This window comes from Maylandia zebra, linkage group LG23 (assembly GCF_041146795.1).
Source record: "Maylandia zebra isolate NMK-2024a linkage group LG23, Mzebra_GT3a, whole genome shotgun sequence".
In the NCBI taxonomy this organism is placed as follows: domain Eukaryota; kingdom Metazoa; phylum Chordata; class Actinopteri; order Cichliformes; family Cichlidae; genus Maylandia; species Maylandia zebra.
Genome location: NC_135188.1, coordinates 11,512,218 through 11,533,949, shown reverse-complemented (window position 1 = coordinate 11,533,949; position 21,732 = coordinate 11,512,218). Strand labels below are relative to the sequence as shown.

The window sequence follows — 21,732 nt, the reverse complement described above, 5'->3', positions numbered from 1 at the left end:
CCTGTTTTTGTTGAATTAAGCTCGGCAGGATCTAAAAACCAGCTCCATAAAATAAAAGTGTTTATGATTTTGACACCAGTCCCATTTAAAGAAGTGCAAGAAGAATTTATTTCACTTAAAAACCAACAGAAACTAACAGCAGCAGAGTTGATGTGAATGCTCCCGGCCTCTGTACCGTGTTAAAATTAGCTGAAATAATTTGATGACATAAAACACGTCTCCTAAATGATTTAGCAATCATACATTTGTACTTACATAACTTTACTTGTAACTTCATTTCAAAAGAGTTTTTTTTTTTTTCTTAAATCTTTATTTTCAATCCATCAGCCTTTGGTATCATTATCACCCCACCGTGGGGCAGGTGGGCCGCAGTTGTATCTACACAAAATCTTGGATGAATTCAAATCTCAGTGACCTTGACCTCAAAAAAGTCTTGTGAATGCGATAATTTGAGACATGGGTGATGAAGGATTTTCAAACTGACACCATAGGAGGAGGCAGCCTGCAGTATGTTTAAACGTTCTGTTACTTACAGCGGATTTTAACAGGTATTATTAATAACTGTCTCTATTCTATCATTCTACTGTATTTGTATAAGGACAGACAGATTGTGCTAAGACTGCTGGACTGTTGTCATGGCAGTGACAGTAAATATTTTCAGTGAATCAAATACATTACAGAAGTGTATACACTGTAATCTGATTACACATACATTGCATAATAAAAGAAATGCACGACCTTCTGCAGACAGAGTGATTATAACAGTAGACCAGACCTTTTTTTATTATTTTTTCACTTATCATCAGATAGAAATGCGGTGATACTGCTCTCTGCCCAGGTTTACAGTAGCGCCATGTGCCCAAACAAGCCACAGCGATGCATTCCACAGCAACTACAGGACAAGCTGGCTCATGTTTAGAAAACTTGCATGAAGTCAATTCTACCTGCTCCAGGATCCACCTTAATTGTCACTGTGAGGTTTCCACTTGCAGCCGCTGCACATAAGGAGGAGAGAGCCGAAAGCATTATGTGCGTGCAGTTCTTGCGCTGACGCACACCCTCCTTCTCTTAAGTTCTCTAGTCAGTTCTAATCTGTTGAGTACTGAGGACGTACCACCACCTGGTAGGAGAACAGGTTTGAGTGGCACGGGTAGACTTGTTCTGAGATGCTGGGAACAGCTATGGGGCTGTCGCTGTCAACAGCATTAAATTCATTCACGTGGAACACGTGCCTTCCTGCGCACATGAGAATGAGCCTGTTGCTGTAACGGATGCGGCCCTCCATCTCACTGGGTAAATTCTTTTGTTCAATCTTCAAGCTGATCGCTGGTAAAGAAGCACAAGTGACACTTTGCTTCGTGCAGTCTTCCTCTCTGACGTAGGTCGTGACTTTCCAGCGCATGGTGTGAAAAGCGAAATAGGCGCTGTTATGAACCGGGGTTTGGAAATCAGACGTCAAGCTGCTGACTCGCTGGCCTCGAAGGATGTAGACCCCGGAGTGCTGGTAAGCTCGGATCTCCTGACTGCTGAAGGTGAAGCTCCACGGTCTGCCAGTGTAAATCCTGGGTGTGTAGATGGTTCCTGTCAGGTCGCTGAGGAGCATTTTTACAGGAAGAGCATTAAACTGAAACCCCTCCAGCTTGCTAGCGTGGTACTCTGAGCTGTCAAGACTGTATAAGTCCTCAGCTGGTATCATCGGGAAGCGGACGAGATTTAGAAGTATCTCACGCATGGTTGCGTTTCCTCGAGCTTCTGCCCATCTCTCCAGTCCGCTCAGGACGACTGTTTCGTTACGCACCACGAGGTCTGAGCGAGAAAGGAGTGCTTTGACCAGATTAAAAGGAAGGCTTGTCCAGGCCGGGGAGTTGATCAGCGCCTCGCAGTTCCACGCCAGGTAGCGAAGACATAGTTGCTGCAGCGTGTCGTCACTTCTGCGAACTGCGTACTCATAAAGAGAGTTCTGACTTTGGAAGGTGGGGTCCTCGGGGAGAAACAGTCTGAAGAGATTCGCAGCCTCATTGTGATATTCAGTCAGGCCCCAGTCAGAAGCCATTTTCAGGATGCAGTGGGAGGAGGCTAATGTGACCGTAATCTTCCTCGTGTAGAAGTATCTGAAATTCAAAAATTTGATTGACAGATCACAGGTTTACATAGAAATATGTGCAAGTGTGAACTTTTTATACCTGACAAATATGTCGGCATGTTGGCTGCAATCAGAAGACACATTAATGAGCAAGCTGCTGAGGTCTGGATGCAAAGACTTGAGGTTTGAATTGAGAGAAAGGATGACCCTGTGAGCACAGATGGTCTCCACTATGTTGTTATCCACTGCCACTGCAATGTCCACGTCACAGTCCTGTCTGCTGTCAAACAGCTCGCCTAGCTGCTGAGAGAGGCTCGCATTGTGGTCCAACGTGTACTCGTGGTTGAGGTCCCTGCTCTGAGGCTCCGCCCCTGATAGAGATCACAGACACGGTGAATACACCTGTTTCTAAGACAAATGTCTTTCTGACCTTTATTTCTCAGAGGAGGTTGGAGACTTCTGTCCTTATGCTAACATCCTCACCTTTCTCACATCTAACTCCGGCATCTTCGCCGTGACCGCAGTTATGGACCCCCCAGCCAGGAAACGTACACTGGAGTAGGTTAATCTCCGACCCACCGCAGGTTAAATCGTCCATCCAGATGTTACCGACCCCTAAAACCAAAACAGCCACACAATTACAGTCTAGCCATTAACCACTGAAATGCAGCGCGTAAGAGGAGCGTCGTGGTTTCGTTACCGGCGCCAAATGCAGCTGATCCAGGAGCCTCGGCTGCACCAGGGAAACGCAGCTGTCGACACACTACATGAGCGTCATTTATGTCCCAGCCATCGTCGCAAATCGTCCCCCAAACTCCATCGTGAAAGATCTCCACACGGCCCTCGGAGTATTCCTGGCCACCAGCCAGCCTGATGTAACCTTCTTCATAGGCTAAAGGAACAACAATGCAGTGTAATCGATTTATTTGGGATTTATGGAGAAAGATGAAGGATCATGTAGATTTCACAGCACAACAGATATATAGCTATTTTCCCACTTTTATTTAAAAATACTGATATCAGATCAGCGGTGGTTTGTTCTAGAGACTGTAACAGGCTGCAGAAATTCACAGCAATATGAGCAAACGTCTCGACAGCGTTAGTACTGTACACAGCGTTACAACATCAGCTGTTCTTTACAGTGACCAGGGTTAAGACCATGCAGTTATTAAACAAACAAACATGTTTTTAAAAAATGAACATCACTTTTAATTCAATTCAGTTGTATTTATACAGGGCCAAATCACAACAACAGTTGCCTCAAGGTACTTTATATTGTAAGGTAGACCCTGGAATTTCCTCCCAGGACAGGAAAAGTAATTAAGTGAGCTGTGACCATAAATGTTTTCCTTATAAATTTTTGATTCATTATTGCACATATATAAAGCATTAAATAAAACTAAAGTGCATCATTATTAGCACTTGCATTATACTATCGCGGCTATGTTAGGTGCAAACATCTGAAACCTTTCTTTGTATCTGCACACCTCATACCGTGATAGCCAGTTGGTGTTGGGTTGTGATTGGCTGCCATGTTAGTAAACGAACTCATAACAACATACTGAGAATGATCATAATCCTCTGTGCTGGTAATAATTATTTATTTATTTGTTGTGACACGATAACTTTATAAAGTAACCCTTAAACTGTCGACTGACGGTTTCTTGCGGTTATGAAACCTTGGAAACAAGCGACAACCTCATCAAGAACATGTATGCACATGCACATGTGTTTTAGGTGTGTTCTGATACTAAACAAACAACACTACACTTGTGTTCAGCTTAGATTGTAACATTAATAGAGAATTGAGTTTAATGGGAAATCAGTTTTACTCACCACTGGATAAGGTGACGCTCAGCAGAAGAATACAGAATAAAAAAGCATTTCCATTCATTTTAATGGCGCTAAACTGGAGACAAAAGGCAAAAGTGCAACACGTTTCTGTATTAAAAATGCGTTCTTTTCTTTTCATCAGCAATCATCCTGCTTCTTTCACACGAGAGCATAATAATGATGTTTCTGCTTTAAAAAAAATACATCAGAGTTTTAAGAGTTGGAGAAGTTTTGTGTGCACATCATCACATTCAAATGCAGCTTTGCAGAGCAGCGACTGAAATCATAAAAGAAAAACTAAATGTCCTTTTCTTTGTTGCCAGCAAATCATCAATCATACGCATTCCTGACCAAAGCTAGGAAAGGACTTACTAGAGTTCCAGGTTAAGAAAAGCTGCTCTGTGATGAGGTCCGTCAGTCCGTGAACTGAAGGAGCCACTTTACTTACTTTATTTGTAGGCGGTGGTTTTCCAGGAATTACCACACCCAACGTGCTTTTCAAACAACTTGGGATGATGCCACATTTAGTTCCAAAACATATGACTTTGTCACAAAAGATTCATAACGAGGCTTTATATTTTAATGGCCAATAATATTTTCATGAGATTATGGATAGATCATACTCAATACAATGAGAAGTGAAAATAGTAAAAACAGAAAACAGGACAAAATGTAGACTTTAAACTTAAATATTGCATTTCTAAGCTATGTTGGATCATGTATAGCAGTTGGTCATGCATACTTTTGGGGTCCCCAGACTGCCCCACCCCATGCTGCCCGTACATGAGCCAGAGATAAAGTTATTTCAAAGCCAGAAGTTGATGTTTGTTTAGAGGCCTGAGTCCATCACCAGCAGATGGCGACATCATGAAGCCCAAAGAGCTCAGACAGACGACGACTTCAGTCCGGTTCCTCACCAATGCTCAAGCATCCAGGCTCACTGTCACATTGTTAGCATGAGCTGTGCTCGCCCTGCTGTGACTAAAAGCTTTTAAACCATCACCAGGCTCGATGAACGCAGCTGCAGAAATAAAAACAGCTGTGCTTCCATCATCTCACCTCCACATCCTTCCTGCTTCACCTTCAAGTGATCGAGCAGCTGTGAATTTCTGGAATGTTTTCAATCATTAACATGTCTCCCAGCACGAATTTCTCGATGTGTGTTTCCAAATAAACACAGTTTTTAGTCTGTATCCAGTGTGAATGCATCATCCCATAACTGTGAAATTCAGCTACAGTTTATCACAGGCATCAAATGTTTTTCACTATCCTTGATCTTACGGAGCCCCGCACGGGACATGGGAGAAAAAAAAATTACGATGAACTTTTGCGAGAAAACAAATTCAGGATCTCGCAAAACTTTTGCGAGATCTCGCAAAACAAACTCGGGATCTCGCAAAACTTATGCGAGATCTCGCAAAACGTCGGAGCACTTTTGCAAATATGTGATGTCTTGTAAACCGAGCAGATATCTGACGTTTACACAACTACATTCACGCCTCAAAATATCTTAAAAGTGTATTTTGTGACCCAGAAAGAGTAATATTACAACTAAGTAGCTGCCGCCATTGTTGGAATTCAACTTTTGCAAGATCTCGCAAAAGTTTTGTGAGATCCCGAGTTTGTTTTGCGAGATGTCGCAAAAGTTTTGCGAGATCTCGAGTTACTTTTGCAACGAGATCTCGCAAACAAACTCGGGATCTCGCAAAAGTTGAATTCCAACAATGGCGGCAGCTACTTAGTTGTAATATTACGGAGCCCCGCAGGGGACATGGGAGGGGAAAAAAATAAAGACGGACTTTTGCGAGTTTGTTTTGCGAGATCTCACAAAACTTTTGGGAGATCCCGAGTTTGTTTTGTTGCCATTGTTGGAATTCAACAAACTCGGGATCTCGCAAAAGTTCATCGTAATTTTTTTTCTCCCATGTCCCTTGCGGGGCTCCGTATGATCTACACCAAAGAGTAATTAATAATTAATAATAGTTGTTTAACAATGTTAAAATTGTATGTGATGACAGAAACCAATAGCAGCTTGTGCTGATTTAACTTGGTGAAAATCAGGTCACGCCCAAGGTCACACCAAATATAAAAGCAAACAGAGCAAACCTCTGCAGCTTCTTCAAAACCAGCCGTGGGCAACCAGCCATCACAGACTGATACAGCTACTAAAGATTTAAATGAAGAATATTTAAAACTTTCTGATTAACACTGCAGACACTAAATAAGCAATATTTATTTACCTGTGTAGGTACACCTGTAGGTAAATATGCGTATAGAGCAGTGTGGTAAAGTAGCAGAAGCAGAAGCTTCAGATTTTATAAAAGGATGACATGTAGCTCTCATGCTTTCCATCTTCAGCAGCTAATTTTTCAGTGTTTCAGCTCTATGAGGATCAACGGGTGGGAACTTCTTATTATAAGAGCTTAAAATAATGACGACTAAACATGATGAGTGTGTTTCACACCGATAAGCTGATGAACATGATGATAACACCAGTTTCAGTCTTACACTGGGTAAAGGATGCAGCTGAAAGCCACATTTACCACATATGATAATCGTACTTTCCACTGAAGCAAACTGCTCAATAAAAGTTCACCTCAACACTCCTACAAACACATGCTGGCATCATGCTCGGTCTGCAAAAATTTCTACTCATCTGTGTCCTGGCATGCTTCGTACAACTTGGTAAGAACTGCAACTGCAAGATGATTGGATCATATCACTCATCAGACCTCACTGTTAAATATAAGCTCTCCTCTTTCTCTCCTGTCCGTCTTTCTCTATATTTATTTTAAATCCCTCTTTAATACTCTTGCACCTGTTTACTTGTCCAATCTGCTGAAGCCCTATGCCCCCCCTCTTTCACTCCAGTCAGCTAAGCAGCTGTTTCTCTCAGTCCCTAAATCGCGGCTGAAACTTAGAGGAGACTGAGTGTGACTGTTGTGGCCCCGAAGCTTTGGGGTGAGCTTCCTCTTCACATTAGGCAATCTACTTCAGTGGTGGTCTATAAATTCAGGTTAAAAACTCAATGTTAGACACTGGCTTTCAACTCAGTGGGTAACTGACACTTGTTTTACTGTAATCTATTCATTCTATTTATTATACTTATATGGTACTTATATGGTATATTTCTGCTGCACAGCACTTTGGTCACCCATGTGTTGCTTTTAAAGTGCTACATAGGGGATGACAATGTAGCCGGTGTATCAGAAAAACTCAGGAGAGTTTTCTCCAAGCATGACATCCCGGTGCATTTCAGACCCAGCAACACGCTCAGACAAAAACTGGTTCACCCGAAAGACAAAACTCCAAAACACAGACTTAACAATGTGGTGTATGCTGTACAGTGCAGCGAGGAATGCCCAGACCTCTACATTGGAGAGACCAAACAGCCACTTCACAAGCGCATGGCACAACACAGAAGAGCCACCTCCACAGGACAAGACTCAGCAGTCCATCTGCATCTTAAGGATAAAGGACACTCTTTCGAGGATGCCAATGTTCACATTTTGGACAGAGAGGACAGATGGTTTGAAAGAGGGGTGAAAGAAGCCATCTATATCCACTGTAAGCAACCATCTTTGAACAGAGGCGGTGGTTTACGACACCAACTGTCTGCCATCTATAATCCAGTTTTGAGTTCCCTCCCCAGACGCCTTAACGCCCACTCACATCCTGGGCCATCTGACCTCAGGAATTCGCATGATAAGGTGGGGCCAGGTTTCACAATGAGCTCACCCGAAACCCTGGCTGATTGGGACCCACACCCAGTTTCACACCTTGGCTCAGGCGATTAGAGGATCATCAGGGGGTCCTTTTGTCCCTCTGTGGGGGGTCACTCCCACTAGGTTTATATCTGGGACTCTCCACCATTTGACCTTAGAACTGAAGAAGCTTCTCGGATGAGAGGTGAAACGTCTTCAAGCAACTTAAAGAAGTCCAGACGCTTTTCTTTGCAAGCTCCTTTGACTACGATGACCTGGATGACTGAGAACATTTTAAAGTGCTATATATATATATATATATATATATATATATATATATATATATATATATATATATATATATATATACATACATACATACACAACTGTACAGAAAAAAGATAAACTACAAATAAGTACAACTGTGTTGTACTTGAATAGAAATAGAAACAAATGAGAATAAATAAATACAATAGTACACTGACAGAGTGGAACAGTGCAATACACAATAGTGTAAGTATTGGGAGTGAGGGGAGAGTGTTATGTAGTCTAAGAAGTATGTGGAGAAGAGAGAAGAGAGTCCAGTGTTGTGTTCAGGAGTCGGACCGCTTGGGGGAAAAAACGATTTCACAATCTCGCCGACCTGCTCCTGATACTGCAGACTGGGAGGGATGATGCAGGTCAGCCATGATGTTAGTGGCTTTAAGAACGCAGCATGAGGTGTAAATATCCTGTAGACTGGGTAGGGAGCTGCCAATAACGTGTTCAGCGGTACACACAGTTCTCTGGAGGGGCTCTGCGGTTGGACGTGTGGGAGTTTCCATACCAGACTGTGATGCAGCTGGTTAGGACGCTCTCTGTGGTGCCTCTGTGTTAAGGACGGCTTCTGGGAGGCACACCTTCAATCGTCTCAGGAAGTGTAGTTTCTGCTGGGCTTTTTTCACTGATTTGGTGTTGCTGGTCCAGGACAGGTCCTCTGTGATGTGAACACCGAGGACTTTGGTGCTCTTCACTCTACTTGTGATGAGCACCGACGATGACACACCAGCAGGAGAGTCTTCTATGGGTCGATGTTTGATGTTCGGCGGCGTGCAGTGACGCCAAATAATGTCTCACCTCAATTGCGTTCAAACTGCTTTAGAAACATAAGAAAGTCCAGATATTTGTATTAAAAGTAGAGAGTACGAGTTTAAAGTTGTCATAAATATAAATACACAAGTATAGTACTTCCCACCTCTGGAGATTACTCCATTACTTCATTTTCAATAAACACATTACTAACAAAGTTTACTAAGACCTCAGAGTCATGATGAGTCATGATGCTCCTTTAAAATGTGCTAGGGTCATGTTGTGTAGCTCTGCCAGCTCAGCTTGAGACACTTTACTGTGTTCTGGCTCATTCAGAGAGCGTTTGTGTTTCACAGTCGGAGACTCACTGTGTTTATCTGTCAGCTCAGTCTGAATATCTGAATCCAGAATCAGCGAATCTAGAACCAGCGGTGTCTGTGGTTCAGATACAGTTTTCTGAGAATTTAAACAGACCGTGAGAGTGAGCATGTTGGTATTTCACATCTATCTATATATGATGTGAAGTACCATCATATGTGTGTTTAACATAAGCTTTTCTCTACATAATCAGACACTTCTTTTTAATGATTGTGTGTGTGTGTGTGTGTGTGTGTGTGTGTGTGTGTGTGTGTGTGTGTGTGTGTGTGTGTGTGACCTTGTTTACATATCTTTATGGGGAAAACTGGAAAGTTTACTATACTTGTGTGGACCAACAGCCCTTATAGAGACAAAATCCTGGTCCCCACGAGTTTGAAGGCATTTTTGGCACTCAAAATGTGGTTTTAGTGTCAGAGTTACAATTAGGTTACAGTTATAGGGTAAGGGTGTGTCTGTGTGTGTGTGAAATAGCTTCATAGTCCCAGAAATGTGTATCTTGTGTCTTTCCAAAAGTAATTAAGACAAGTGTCTGGTGATATAGAAAAAAATCTTATGTTACAAACATACACAGACTCACACACACACACACAGCATTATTGTACTTGTACATCTGCTTCTGTAGGTTTAAACGTTAAGCTTCGTGTTTTTTGTGTTTAGCTGTTGTTACAAAAGCTTCAGCCACATCATTCGCTGGACTGCTGCAATTCATTATTATCAGGATGTCCAAAAAACTCGCTGAAAAGCCTTCAGCTAATCCAAAATGCTGCAGCAAGAGTACTGACAGGGACTAGAAAGAGAGAGCATATTTCTCCTGTTTTGGCTTCCCTTCATTGGCTTCCTGTTAAATCCAGAATTGAATTCAAAATCCTGCAGACTGCGGTCTGGGGTGTGGGGCCTCCCTGCTGCTGCGGAGTCGGGGCGGTCTGCCTCTCCCCACCGCAGGGAAAAGGGAAACACCACCTGGGTCTGGGTGCAGTTCCCCCCTCCAGGGGAAAGGGTACCTAGACCCGGTTTGTAGAGTACGCTTGGGGAGTGTGATCGTGTGTACAGCGTCTCTTCATGTCTGTCTCCACGTTGGTTGAGTGTGGAGTAAGTGCATATGAGAGCATGAGGGTGGGAATGGATGTTTGTGTCTGTGTGTGCCTGTATGTCTGTGTCTATATGTCAGGTTGGGTATCAGACGCCACCTCTCTGGGGACATCTCAGGCCCTCCAAGGTTTGGAGGTCTATCTCCCCCCACCACCACTTCCCCTTCCAGTGGCGGACTCCCTCAGACATCGGTGCGTTGGTGGTTCTTTGTGTCTGGGGATGGGCGTCCAGGTACACACCGGCTCACTCCTTGGTGGCCGCTTATCGGGGCCTGGAGCATGGGGCTCGCTCGGGCCACTTCGGAGGTGGGGTGCCCCCGGCCTCTCGGCCTGGGGCTCGGTCACTCAGGCACGGCTGGCTGCCGGCGGAGCTCACGGGCGAGTCACTGCAACTCCCCCTGGCTTCTGCTCCGCGGCTGCTGAGTGAGCCCTCATCTGGGACTCTCCTCAGCTCTTTCTGGGACAGTGGCGCGGCTGCCCCTCTGTTGGTCTTCCTTGGTCTCTTGTGTTCTGGGGGCCTCTGGATGTCTGGAGTTTTGATCTCCTCCATACCTGCTTTATGCCCTGGAGGACGGGGCTGTGGCCCCCCCACACCCTCTAGCAGATCATTACATGAAGGAACCTTTTTAAAAAAAACAAGCGCGTCCATGCTCACAGGTGTACACACGGGTGATCACACCCACAAACTACACCCTTTTTGGCTCCTACCTCATAGCACACTGTGTTCTGTTGATCTTATGTGCTGCACAATAATGTTTAATATTTAGTATTTACTGTCATATTCCCATATATCATTGTGATGTTGTTTATTCTATTACTCTTGTTCTCTTCTGCTTGTTTTCTTTTTTCTTTCTCAACAGGTGATCCAGGTGATCGATAGATGCATTTTTTTTTCTGCCCATTCTGTTGGTTTTTGTTTTTTGCCCTTCTCCCCCGTCCCTCTTCTCAGCTATTTCTCTTTCCCTCTTTCTTTCTCCCCTTCTTTCCTCCAGTCAAGTCTGTCCCGTATTCAGCAAGTGAAAATAAAATAAACAATAAAAGGTGAATCAAATGGACCATTATGGCAAGGCTGGGATGGTCAATTTGGTAAAGTAAATCCGTTGGGCATCTTTCTTTGCCTTTAGACAATAATTCTGATGGCAAAAGAGCCAAACGGGACAGGCGCAAAAAAAAAAAAAAAAAAAAAAAAAGAATTCAAAATCCTGCTCCTCACATACAAGGTCTTAAATAATCAGGCCCCATCTTATCTTAATGACCTTGTAGTACCATATCAGCCTATTAGAGCACTTTGCTCTTGCTCTGCAGGCCTACTTGTTGTTCCTAGAGTATTTAAAAGTAGAATGGGAGGCAGCGCCTTCAGTTTTCAGGCCCCTCTTCTGTGGAACCAGCTTCCAGTTTGGATTCGGGAGACAGACACTATCTCTACTTTCAAGATTAGGTTTAAAACTTTCCTTTTTGCTAAAGCATATATTTAGGGCTGGACCAGGTGACCCTGGATCCTCCCTTAGTTATGCTGCAATAGACGTAGGCTGCTGGGGATTCCCATGATGCATTGAGTTTTTCCTTTCCAGTCACCTTTCTCACTCACAATGTGTTATTAGACCTCTCTGCATTGAATCATGTCTGTTATTAACCTCTGTCTCTCTTCCACAGCATGTCTTTTATCCTGTCTTCCTTCTCTCACTCCAACCGGTCGCAGCAGATGGCCCCGCCCCTCCCTGAGCCTGGTTCTGCTGGAGGTTTCTTCCTGTTAAAAGGGAGTTTTTCCTTCCCACTGTCGCCAAAGTGCTTGCTCATAGTGGGTCATATGATTGTTGGGTTTTTCTCTGTATCTACTGTAGAATATAAAGGGCCTTGAGGTGACTTTTGGTGTGATTTGGCGCTATATAAATAAAATTGAATTGAATTGAATCATTTCACTCACATCTAAATTAGCATTTGCTCTTTAGCTGAACATGAAGATAAAAGCCAGTTTTATCTGTCAGGGTTCCTTTTTGTTCTGTAACGATCTCATTACGAGTCACAAAATGATATTTACAAAAGTTCTCAAAGTGATTAAACGTTATATTTTCTGCGTTGCTCTCTTCTACGAGCAAATGCCGACAAAGAAGAAAACTAAACCAGACGACCAGCAGCCTTCTGAAACCCAAATCCACTCTTACATGTGTTTTTGTACTGATAACCGTGATCAAGTTTGTGGTTTGTACACTCGGCTCTGTGACACGTTTTCTATATAGTCTCTCATGTTTAAGACTGCTCCAGTTAACGGTGGCTGCTCTGAAAACTCTCAGTGCTGAGCGTCTCACCCGTGTGTGTCTGTCTCTGGACCTCAACTTCTGTAAAAGAAGATGGTAACACTCTCCTCAGCTGGTGCTGCTCCACAATCCACCAACACACTGCGCACATCTGGAAAAGAATCACTTTAGCGGCCACAGTGCAGTTCATCTATAGTTTGCTGTGAACTGTGCTCATAATATGTGAGACAACATGGCCCACCAAACCTGGAATATCCCTAGACTTTTTTCATTTTTGTTGATTTCATTTGACCTTTTCAGCACATGGAAGTGAAATCATACATGGTACAAAAGCCCCAGAGAACTCGATGCAGTACATGGCCTCTGTGCAGAACAACAAGGGTGAACGTGTTTGTGGAGGATTTCTCATGACTGAGGACTTTGTAGTGTCGGCTGCACACTGTGATGGCTCGTGAGTAATCAAACATCTTCTGCTGTAATCTCTGACTCATGTCACTGAAACACATTTAGAAAATGTATTGATTTCCTTTAACTGATTACTCCTTCATCAGCCTCACACACGTCGTTCTCGGCAACCACAATCTCAAGAATGGCAGTCATCAAAAAATAAAGATTAAAAACAAAACCATCCATGAAAATTATAAAGATGCTGGACAGGGTGATGACATCATGCTGATTAAAGTAAGGACATATTCACAGTTTAACATGATACATATTTGTGGTCTTATTATTCTAATTGTATTTTTTGTATTATTTTAGGGTCTTTACCTCACAATTTAAAGCACGTTGAGAGAACTGTTGTTGTGATTGGGCGCTGTATAAATAAAATTGATTTGGACTGAAACAGACATTTCTATTTTTACTTTGTGTCTCCAGCTGTCTGAGAAAGTTAAACTGGGCCATGGCGTAGAAAAAATTAAGCTTCCACAGGCTGAAATAAACCTAAAAGAAAACCAAGTGTGTCAGGTGGCTGGATGGGGAACAACTAAAACTCACGGTAAACCTGTTGATGAGCTGAGGGTGGTGGACGTGTCTGTCATTCAACGAAAGGTCTGTGAGCCCCAGTGGCCTGGTCTTCCTGCCAATGTTATCTGTGCAGGTGGATATGAGACAGACAAAGGATTCTGTCAGGTATGTTTTCTGTCCTTTCCGTGTAAACTGGCTCCTTCATCACAAATATATAAAAATAAATGGAATAAAAGCTGGTAAATTAACATTCTTCCTCTTCACAGGGAGATTCTGGTGGTCCTCTGGTGTGCGACGGGTTGGCTGTTGGCATTGTTTCTTTCAACTATAAAGAAAACTGCAGTTACCCCAATAAACCCAACATCTATACAGACATCTCAAAATACCTTCAGTGGATCAACAGGATTGTGAAATCCAGAAAATATGAGGAGTAAAAACTTCACTGAAAATTTGGCTTGTATATTAATGAAATGTCAGCATTTCTGATTCTCTGTCAGTGTAGTCAAAAATGAAAAGAATTAAATATGTGATTTCCTTTTTTTAAATGATTGTTTTGTTTGAACATTATAAATAATAAAAATAACAATAAAACACAGTAAACAGTAAAAAAAAAACCCTACCCATATAAATGTGATAAAGACTGTTCTCATTTACCAACTTACATTAAAAAATAAATACCATCAAAAATTTGTAGAATGTGTCCTTTCCTGTTAAATACCTGGAAGTTCAGTGAGGTTGATCCACTTGATCATATGACCCATGTCCTGAAAATACACTGTACTTATGATTTAAGGTTTCTACAAGTAATAAATTACATATGAATTAAAATGACCTACAGTACTAGCAATTACTTACAGTATTTGTGTATTTCCTTTCAAGTACTCAAAATTTAGGTACAACCTAAAATTACTTACACACTACTTAAATGCAACTATTATTATTTTTTAAGTAACTGGCGTTGCAATACTTAAAACATCACGTTGCAATGAATAATTATATACCACACAATCTACACACTTGAAAATGAGCAGTTATTTAATCATATCCTCATTAATGCTGTTTAATCATTTACAAATCACTGTTTTTCCCCTTCAGCCAGTGGACCAATTACCCACTCAGTGTAAATACACTCTACTCTGCTTTATTGTCATCTTCAGATAACAACAGATGATTATTACCAACCACAGTCTTCTCAAAGTTTGCAGAGTCATCTACGCTTAAATATAAATGAAACACATATAAATGTACATCTGTAGTGTTCTGTGTGCAGCATATGTATATTCCAACACATGCACAGTATTTTAAAGTGAGCGGGGAGTGTATTGTGCAAATGATGCTCCTCATTTCTGTTAAACACTGTTGGTGGTGATTCTTTCAACTACAAAAACAACTGCAAACACCCCGATAAGCCCAACATCTATATGACATCTCAAAATACCGTCAGTCCACTGACAAGCTAATTAAGTTTTACTTTTGCATTATTGAAATGTAATTTCTGATCGCACTGTAAGTGTGACCAGAAATAAAAAAATAAAAATATCATTAGACATTTCATATCCTTTTGTAACAATTGTGATCTTTTTTATTATCAGCTCGATTTCAACAAGAGTGAAACATTTGTTGATTCAGTCATTTCAATTAAACTGTTCAATAAAGGGTCATTGGGACAAAAGGAAGATTAAAAGAGTACATACTGATGAGGAAATAAAGTCACCAGAGATCACTGGTCTATTGCAAGACTATCACATAGAGAAAGACAACCTTTCACACTCCTGTGTGAATTTAGAATCACCCACTAACTTCACTGCATGGGGATAGATCCCATGCGGGCGTGAGCATCACTTAACACTGTGGTCACATCAGGCCTCACACGTGCAGGGCAAGACTTAGGCACTGTTCTTGCTGGCCTTGTTGAGAGCAGCCACCCAGTCTCTCATGTCGGTCACATCATTGGCTTGCAGGAAGTACCGTCACGAAAGTGCATTGATGACAAAGCAGAACTCTGTCTTGGGCTTTTGCTTCGTTGTAGCTCCACTCACCTTATGTAGGTTAATTTCAGGCTGCCAGTCTCCACTGGGCAGGTTCTGAGGGTTGTCCAGTTCAAATAGGCTGCACAAACAATTCAGCTTCCGTGTGCTTAAATACACCTGCAACAAAAGGATGTGCATGGGCAGGTGGGCGAATGACTGAAATGAGAGTGGTGTACGTGTCTGTCATTAACCCACAAGCCTGAGGAACAATGGTGTTTCCTGCCAGTGTTATCTGTGCAGGTGGACATAATACAACACAGTTAAACCCCACAGTTAAATAGGGCAATGGCACCACCTACTGTCTCAAAGGCCCCTCTGCATGGACTTATAATGCCAAAGGATTATGGGTAATCCTCAGAGTAGGAAGATTCACAACCAGGTAATGATGTATATAAGCCTTTCCTAAAGCTGAGACTGCTCAGACTCTCTTCAAAAGCAGAAAATCGCACGAGGCCTACCCAATCTTATTTTTTTTTCTAATCAAAAAATAAGAGAAAGTGATGTCTTTCCTTAAATGTGTTTTTTTTAAACAGCATTACCAACACAGACTGTTAGTAATAAATCGTTAATGCTACGCAGTCATATGCAAGGTGGCTACCACTGCAGAGTGAATATTAGAAGCTAATGTGCAGTAAGTTTAGGTCAGAGTAATGAACAACAATTAAATTAACCACCTCCTATAACCAATTTTGATTCACTTTTTATATAAATAAATACATTTATATAAATATGTAACTCTACACACTTCTAAAAATCTCAGACGGAATTTGGTTATTACTGCGGTTCGCCTGCAATACCTTTGTGACCCACCAGGGGGCCCCCAGCCCCCAGCTTAAAAACAAATAGTTATGTCTATAACTTCTGTTCCCTGAACGAGAGGAATGAGGTACAACATTAAGTATGGGATATCACGCCCTCGCGTGTTCTGGCTGAAGAAACCTTTATTCACGTGATGAAACGCGCACGGCCCAACCTGCACATATAGCCGCTGTCATCACAGTAGGAAACCGGCCCTTGAAGCCTGGAGTTTTACACCCCTGTTTTAAAGTCTCTTTGTGCTGGCTTTCATCTTCTCTTTGTGATGTGGGTGTTGTCTTCATACCTAAATACTAAAAGAAAGATCATACGTGTCCTCATCAGGATAGGGATTTGTGTTGGTGTGTGGGGCTGTAGACTCGGGTTAATTTTGTTACATGATGGTTATGAGACAGTGTGTTTCAGGTCATTTTACAGATTAACATGAAAGTAATGAAACTATTGAATTACTTTTTCTTACTAGTAATTCATTAATGCTAATACTTCTGTAAAAAGTGCTTTGTGTAATATGTGTAATACATTCATTCTTTTAAATATTGACTGACAACAAAGAGGGTACATATCTCCAACATGCACAAACATGTGACCAACAACATGTAATTAATTTGCATGAACGTAATATGATGTTTGGCGATAGTGGTGACTTTCAAAGAGGAACCATTGAGAATCGATAATGAAATCAGAATTGCTAAATTCTTATCCGTTCCCATCCCTACAAGGAACATGACTCAAACACTGTCTCCTCCACACAGTCCTCATTCATAAAACGCATTCTTAAAATGCCTGAACATTACGGCCAACAGGTGGATTCATATGAGCTAACAAACAGTGAAGAACCAACCAACCAACCCAGTGACTTCACATTCTGTACTGCCACAAGATGGTGCTACACTCTTTAAACGGAAACTTTAAACTCTTATTTTGAAAATCCAGCTTCACAGACAGAGTTCACGCATGACAGTTTTGGGTTGTTGTTTTTTTAAAGTAGGGCTCCATGGTGTAAATTAGACTTAATACTTGTAGTGGTTTATGTCCACTTTAAGCATCTTGGTACCAAAAATACCCCAAAAATTCTGTAAAAATACAAATAAAACAGCATCATCTAGCTTATTATAATATATTATAGCTGGTTTGGCTTAACATAATAGCTTCATAACTTGATTTAAGTTATGAATGAATTTGGGATGAGTAGTAAGAGTAAAAAACGAATTATCATGCAAAATACCAACTGATATTTCTGTAATAAAATTACATCTGTGTTTAAAACATCCGAGAGAAGTCACCTGATTTAAAAATATGGAGGAACACGAGGAGCAAAGTGTAAACATTACAAAAGTCAAATGATATTAAGAGCAGAAAACTGAAGAATGAGTTTGTTTAAGATATTGTGTAAAAATCACCACATAATAAAGGTTTCGGACTCACACTGTAATACAGCATTTATAAAGATATTTATGAGGCCGTCTACAGGTTCAGATCAGAAATGAAGTCAGATTAATAGTGCAAACACACAGTCACTGAGACATCAGCATAAGTGAAAGTGTTCTGAATGTGAACACAGATGTGAAAGATGAGTATGTGCGTAAATGTTTTTCAAGTAACTATAATGACAGCTCATCTGAATGCTGTGGTTTCTGTGTTTTATCTAGTTTGCTGCACTGAGCTGCACTTTGATAATATCACTTAAATGTGTTAAGTCTTCAGTTTGACTTCTTTACTGTGCTGTGTGAAAGATCAGAGAAAACAAGCCTGGAATGAACAAATCCCAAACTGAGTGAACAAAAATAGAAATGACGGCGAGAAGGATATTTTTGGCCACAATCTGTTGCTTATTGATTATATGCTGTGTACTGATTTTACTTTCTGTTGTAAGATTGGATGTTGCTTAAGAATGCATGCAACACACTGTAAAACTAAAGCACATTAGGTCATCTTTTTATATGGAAACCTCCAAAACCTCCAAACCTCCAAAAGTTAATCCACCAGCTATATTAGTATGAAACTCTCGGGTGCACTGGGCCTGATTACATATAAGGAAGCTTGCAATAATATGAAATAAGTCCCAATTATCAACTTGGTGTCATCTGCTGGAAGAAAGTGAGAAGTAAAATTATATATATTGCATTACTGGCTGAAAACCATATTCTGGTATTAGCAGTTATTAGCAGAAAGCAAACCAGACTTAATTTCTGTGAAGATAGAAGTTTGACGTGACTGTTCAATGAGCAACAACTGGAGAAGAAACACTGACACAACAAAGCTTTAATCTGCTAATGATCTTACTTCTGTTTTGATAGGGCTGGATAACATTTGCTGAAGTACTTACTAAATAATTGATGGTTAATTAGTAAGCAGTTAACTGATATTCCACAAATATGTGTCAGATGTGTCAATATGGTCTGCAGAAAAACCTGCTCCTCCATCTTCTGGCATGCCTTGGAAAAGCTCGGTAAGAAAGTTTTGTTATTATTCTCTGATCATTTAATATGGCGTTAACTAGATTTTCTTTAGTTTGTTCTTTTGGAAGTAACATCATACATGGTGAAAAAGCACCCAAAAACCTGATGCAGTACATGGCCTCTGTGCAGAACAACAAGGGTGAACATGTTTGTGGAGGATTTCTCATCAAGGAGGACTTTGCAGTCTCTGCTGCACACTGTGATAAATAGTGAGTAATCAAACATCTTCTGCTGTAATCTCTGACTCATGTCACTGAAACACATTTAGAAAATGTATTGATTTCCTTTCATTGATTACTCCTTCAGCAACCTCACATACGTCGTTCTCGGGAACTACAATCTCAAGAATAGCAGTCATCAAAAAATAAGGATTGAAAACAAAACCATCCATGAAAATTATAAAGATGTTGGACATCATGATGATTAAAGTAACTACATGTTGGTGTTCACAACAGCTTCACATGACATATTTGCGGTCTTATTATTCTAATTACATTGCAACAAAAGAGCAATCATATGAAAACTGGTATTTTTACTTTATGTTGTTTGTCTCCAGTTGTCCAAGAAGGCTCATCTAGGCCATGGGGTACAAACAATTAAGTTTCAACCTGCTGAAATAAACCTAAAAGAAAACCAAGTGTGTCAGGTGGCTGGATGGGGAAAAACTGAAACTGATGATGATAAACCTGCTGATGAGCTGATGGTGGTGGATGTGGATGTGTCTGTCAGTGGGGTGACTTCTAAATGGCCACCATGGTCACCACCCATCTGGAGGAGTTTGCCCCCTCACGTATACTAATGTGCCACAAACAGGACTTTAACATCACCAACCATTCCCATGTTATTACGGTGTATCCATATAAATGGCCCACCCTGTAGATTACTGTAATCCTCTGGTTAAAATGAGGAGACAATAGTTTACAATTTAGAAATTTTCCTTAAATGAAGAGAGGAGTCAAATCTTACAATAAGATAATGAACAGTGGATGGACAAAACAAAGTAATCACTTGACTGATTCTTGAATGTATATCGGGAGCAGCTATTATCACGACCTTGGTGTTATTGGAGTTTAAAACAAAGCAATTATTGGAGAGCCAGCCGCAAATCTCGGATAAACAATCAACTAAGGTGTATCCAGCTGACAAGGCTTAAAAGACATAAACAGCAGAATATCATCGGCATGGAAATAAGAAACAAAAGAATGGAATAATGCTGAAGGTAGCATGTAAAAGAAAAATAACAATAGACCAAGGACTGAACTTTGTGGAACCCCACAGGTTAGAGAAGCAGTGCTAGAGAACTTGTTCACCCTGACAGAGAAATATCCTTTCAGAAAAATAGGAAGAAAACCAGACTAGCGCTTAAACAGTGATTCCAGACAAAACCTTGCAAAATATTTTGGTGTAACGGTATTAATGGTAACATTTTCTCATTGAGGCACCTGTTAATTGTATTAACACCAAAGCAGCAATTAACAACCCCCTCTTTTACTTAACTGACCAAATCAGTATCTGACTGACTTGATACAATACTTGTTTATAATTCTGAGCACATACGTGTGTGTATTTACTTATATATTCGTATTTGTAAATGCAAGTATGTGTACTTGTGTATATATTGTTTTTTTCTGTATATGTCTGAAATAAAGATACAATACAATACAATAAATATGTATCTGTGAAATGTTCAATCACATTAATTGTGTGGTGTTTTTTATGATCACAATTTAAAAAGACACACAATCACACAATGTATTACCTATCAGACAGTGTGATAAAAAAAAAACAAAAACCACTGCTATATTCTATTTGAAAATGTAAGAGAAGCAAAGTGATTTTTACCTCGTCAAATATGTAAATAAATAAGCCACAAAGGGCTCGTTTGACAAAGAACAAATCAAGAATGTGGCCTGACTGCCTTTTTAGGCTTAAAAGACATTTAATTTGGTTAAAAATGAAGGACTGATTACCAATTTTTGATCAAGATTTTTTAAATTAAGATTAAGATTTAGTGATGTGAGATTTAGAAGTTACTGTAAAAACATGACACTTTGAGAGAATTACAGTACAAACAATAAGAGACAGACAGAAGGAAAGATATCTTTACTTCAGCTTTATTAGAAAGTAGGAAAGGTAGAAAGTAAAAGTAAAGTAAAATATTGTTTTGTATCAATTTTGTTTTTTGTGGGGTCTTTGGTGGTGTCAAGTACAAATACTGAACAAAACTAAACAAGAAAACATATTTTAAAAATTTATCTTTGTGAAAAAATCTGTTCAAAATCCTCATATTCATTTACTGGACATAGTGAATGTGTCTGGGGGACAGACTGGACAGTCTCACTGTTGTTTTACTTTTGTGTGTGCATAAACATACTAACCACAGGCTGCTATGTGCACAGTCTGTAACAATTAGAGCAAGCCAGCAGTAACAAAGATTCCATAAAATATAACATAATCAATGAGATAATAAAATGATGCTGGTCAAGTGAAAGGTATGAAGTGATAGCTCAGCCGATTAAATAGCATAAAAGCATAAAACATTGTCATCTAGCTTAGCTTATGTGGACTGATGCCTGATGACTTTTAAGACTTCATAGTTTCTTTGATCCACTTGAGTTGCCTCTTTGAGAGAAACGAGTAGACTCCAGGCTTGTAAATGTCCCCACAACCGGCTCCAAAAGAAGTAACTCCAACCAGCTGAAAGCCGCACAGCAGTGGGCCCCCGGAATCCCCCTGCAGCAAGTACATATGCACTGTAGACCTTTTTTTCTCACTTACAGGTGTCAAAACGTCAAAAGGGTGCTGAGCTCAATGATTACTTGCTCATATACATTCTTCATACTTACTTGACAGGTATCCGCTGCTTTTTTGCCATTTGAACCAGCACATACCATTTTACTGACTTTGTTGTATTTACTGATTCCTTAAGCTGAGAAAGAGTTAAAAAGAAATGTTACATTTTGACAGTGACTATCTATATGTTACAGACTTGCCACTGTGATAAAGTCTGGGTCACTACTTAATAATTTATATATTTTTTTTGGAAAATGGG

General features: G+C 40.6%; 2 protein-coding genes across 3 annotated transcripts; one reads left to right on the top strand and one right to left on the bottom strand.

Annotated features, from left to right (window-relative positions):
- Window positions 1–84: 84 nt before the first annotated feature.
- Window positions 85–4,374, bottom strand: LOC101465271 (galectin-3-binding protein B). 2 transcript variants are annotated; one of them, XM_076880449.1, is made up of 6 exons: window positions 4,289–4,374; window positions 3,920–3,992; window positions 2,784–2,975; window positions 2,567–2,698; window positions 2,184–2,454; window positions 85–2,111 (listed from the first exon to the last, which is right to left on the bottom strand). In XM_076880449.1, the coding sequence occupies exons 2-6, from the start codon at window positions 3,975–3,977 to the stop codon at window positions 1,088–1,090; spliced, it is 1,677 nt and encodes a 558-aa protein (XP_076736564.1). In that variant the 5' UTR covers window positions 3,978–3,992; window positions 4,289–4,374; the 3' UTR covers window positions 85–1,087. The 2 variants fall into 2 exon arrangements, with proteins under 2 accessions (XP_076736564.1, XP_004552753.2); XM_004552696.4 differs by lacking the exon at window positions 4,289–4,374 and having other exon boundaries at window positions 3,920–4,278.
- A 7,994-nt stretch (window positions 4,375–12,368) lies between these two features.
- LOC101482818 (granzyme B(G,H)-like) lies at window positions 12,369–13,947 on the top strand. The gene is made up of 4 exons (XM_024798632.2): window positions 12,369–12,860; window positions 12,961–13,090; window positions 13,286–13,540; window positions 13,642–13,947. Exons 1-4 carry the CDS (start codon window positions 12,757–12,759, stop codon window positions 13,807–13,809), a joined length of 657 nt encoding a protein of 218 aa, XP_024654400.2. The 5' UTR covers window positions 12,369–12,756; the 3' UTR covers window positions 13,810–13,947.
- The last annotated feature ends 7,785 nt before the right edge of the window (window positions 13,948–21,732 follow it).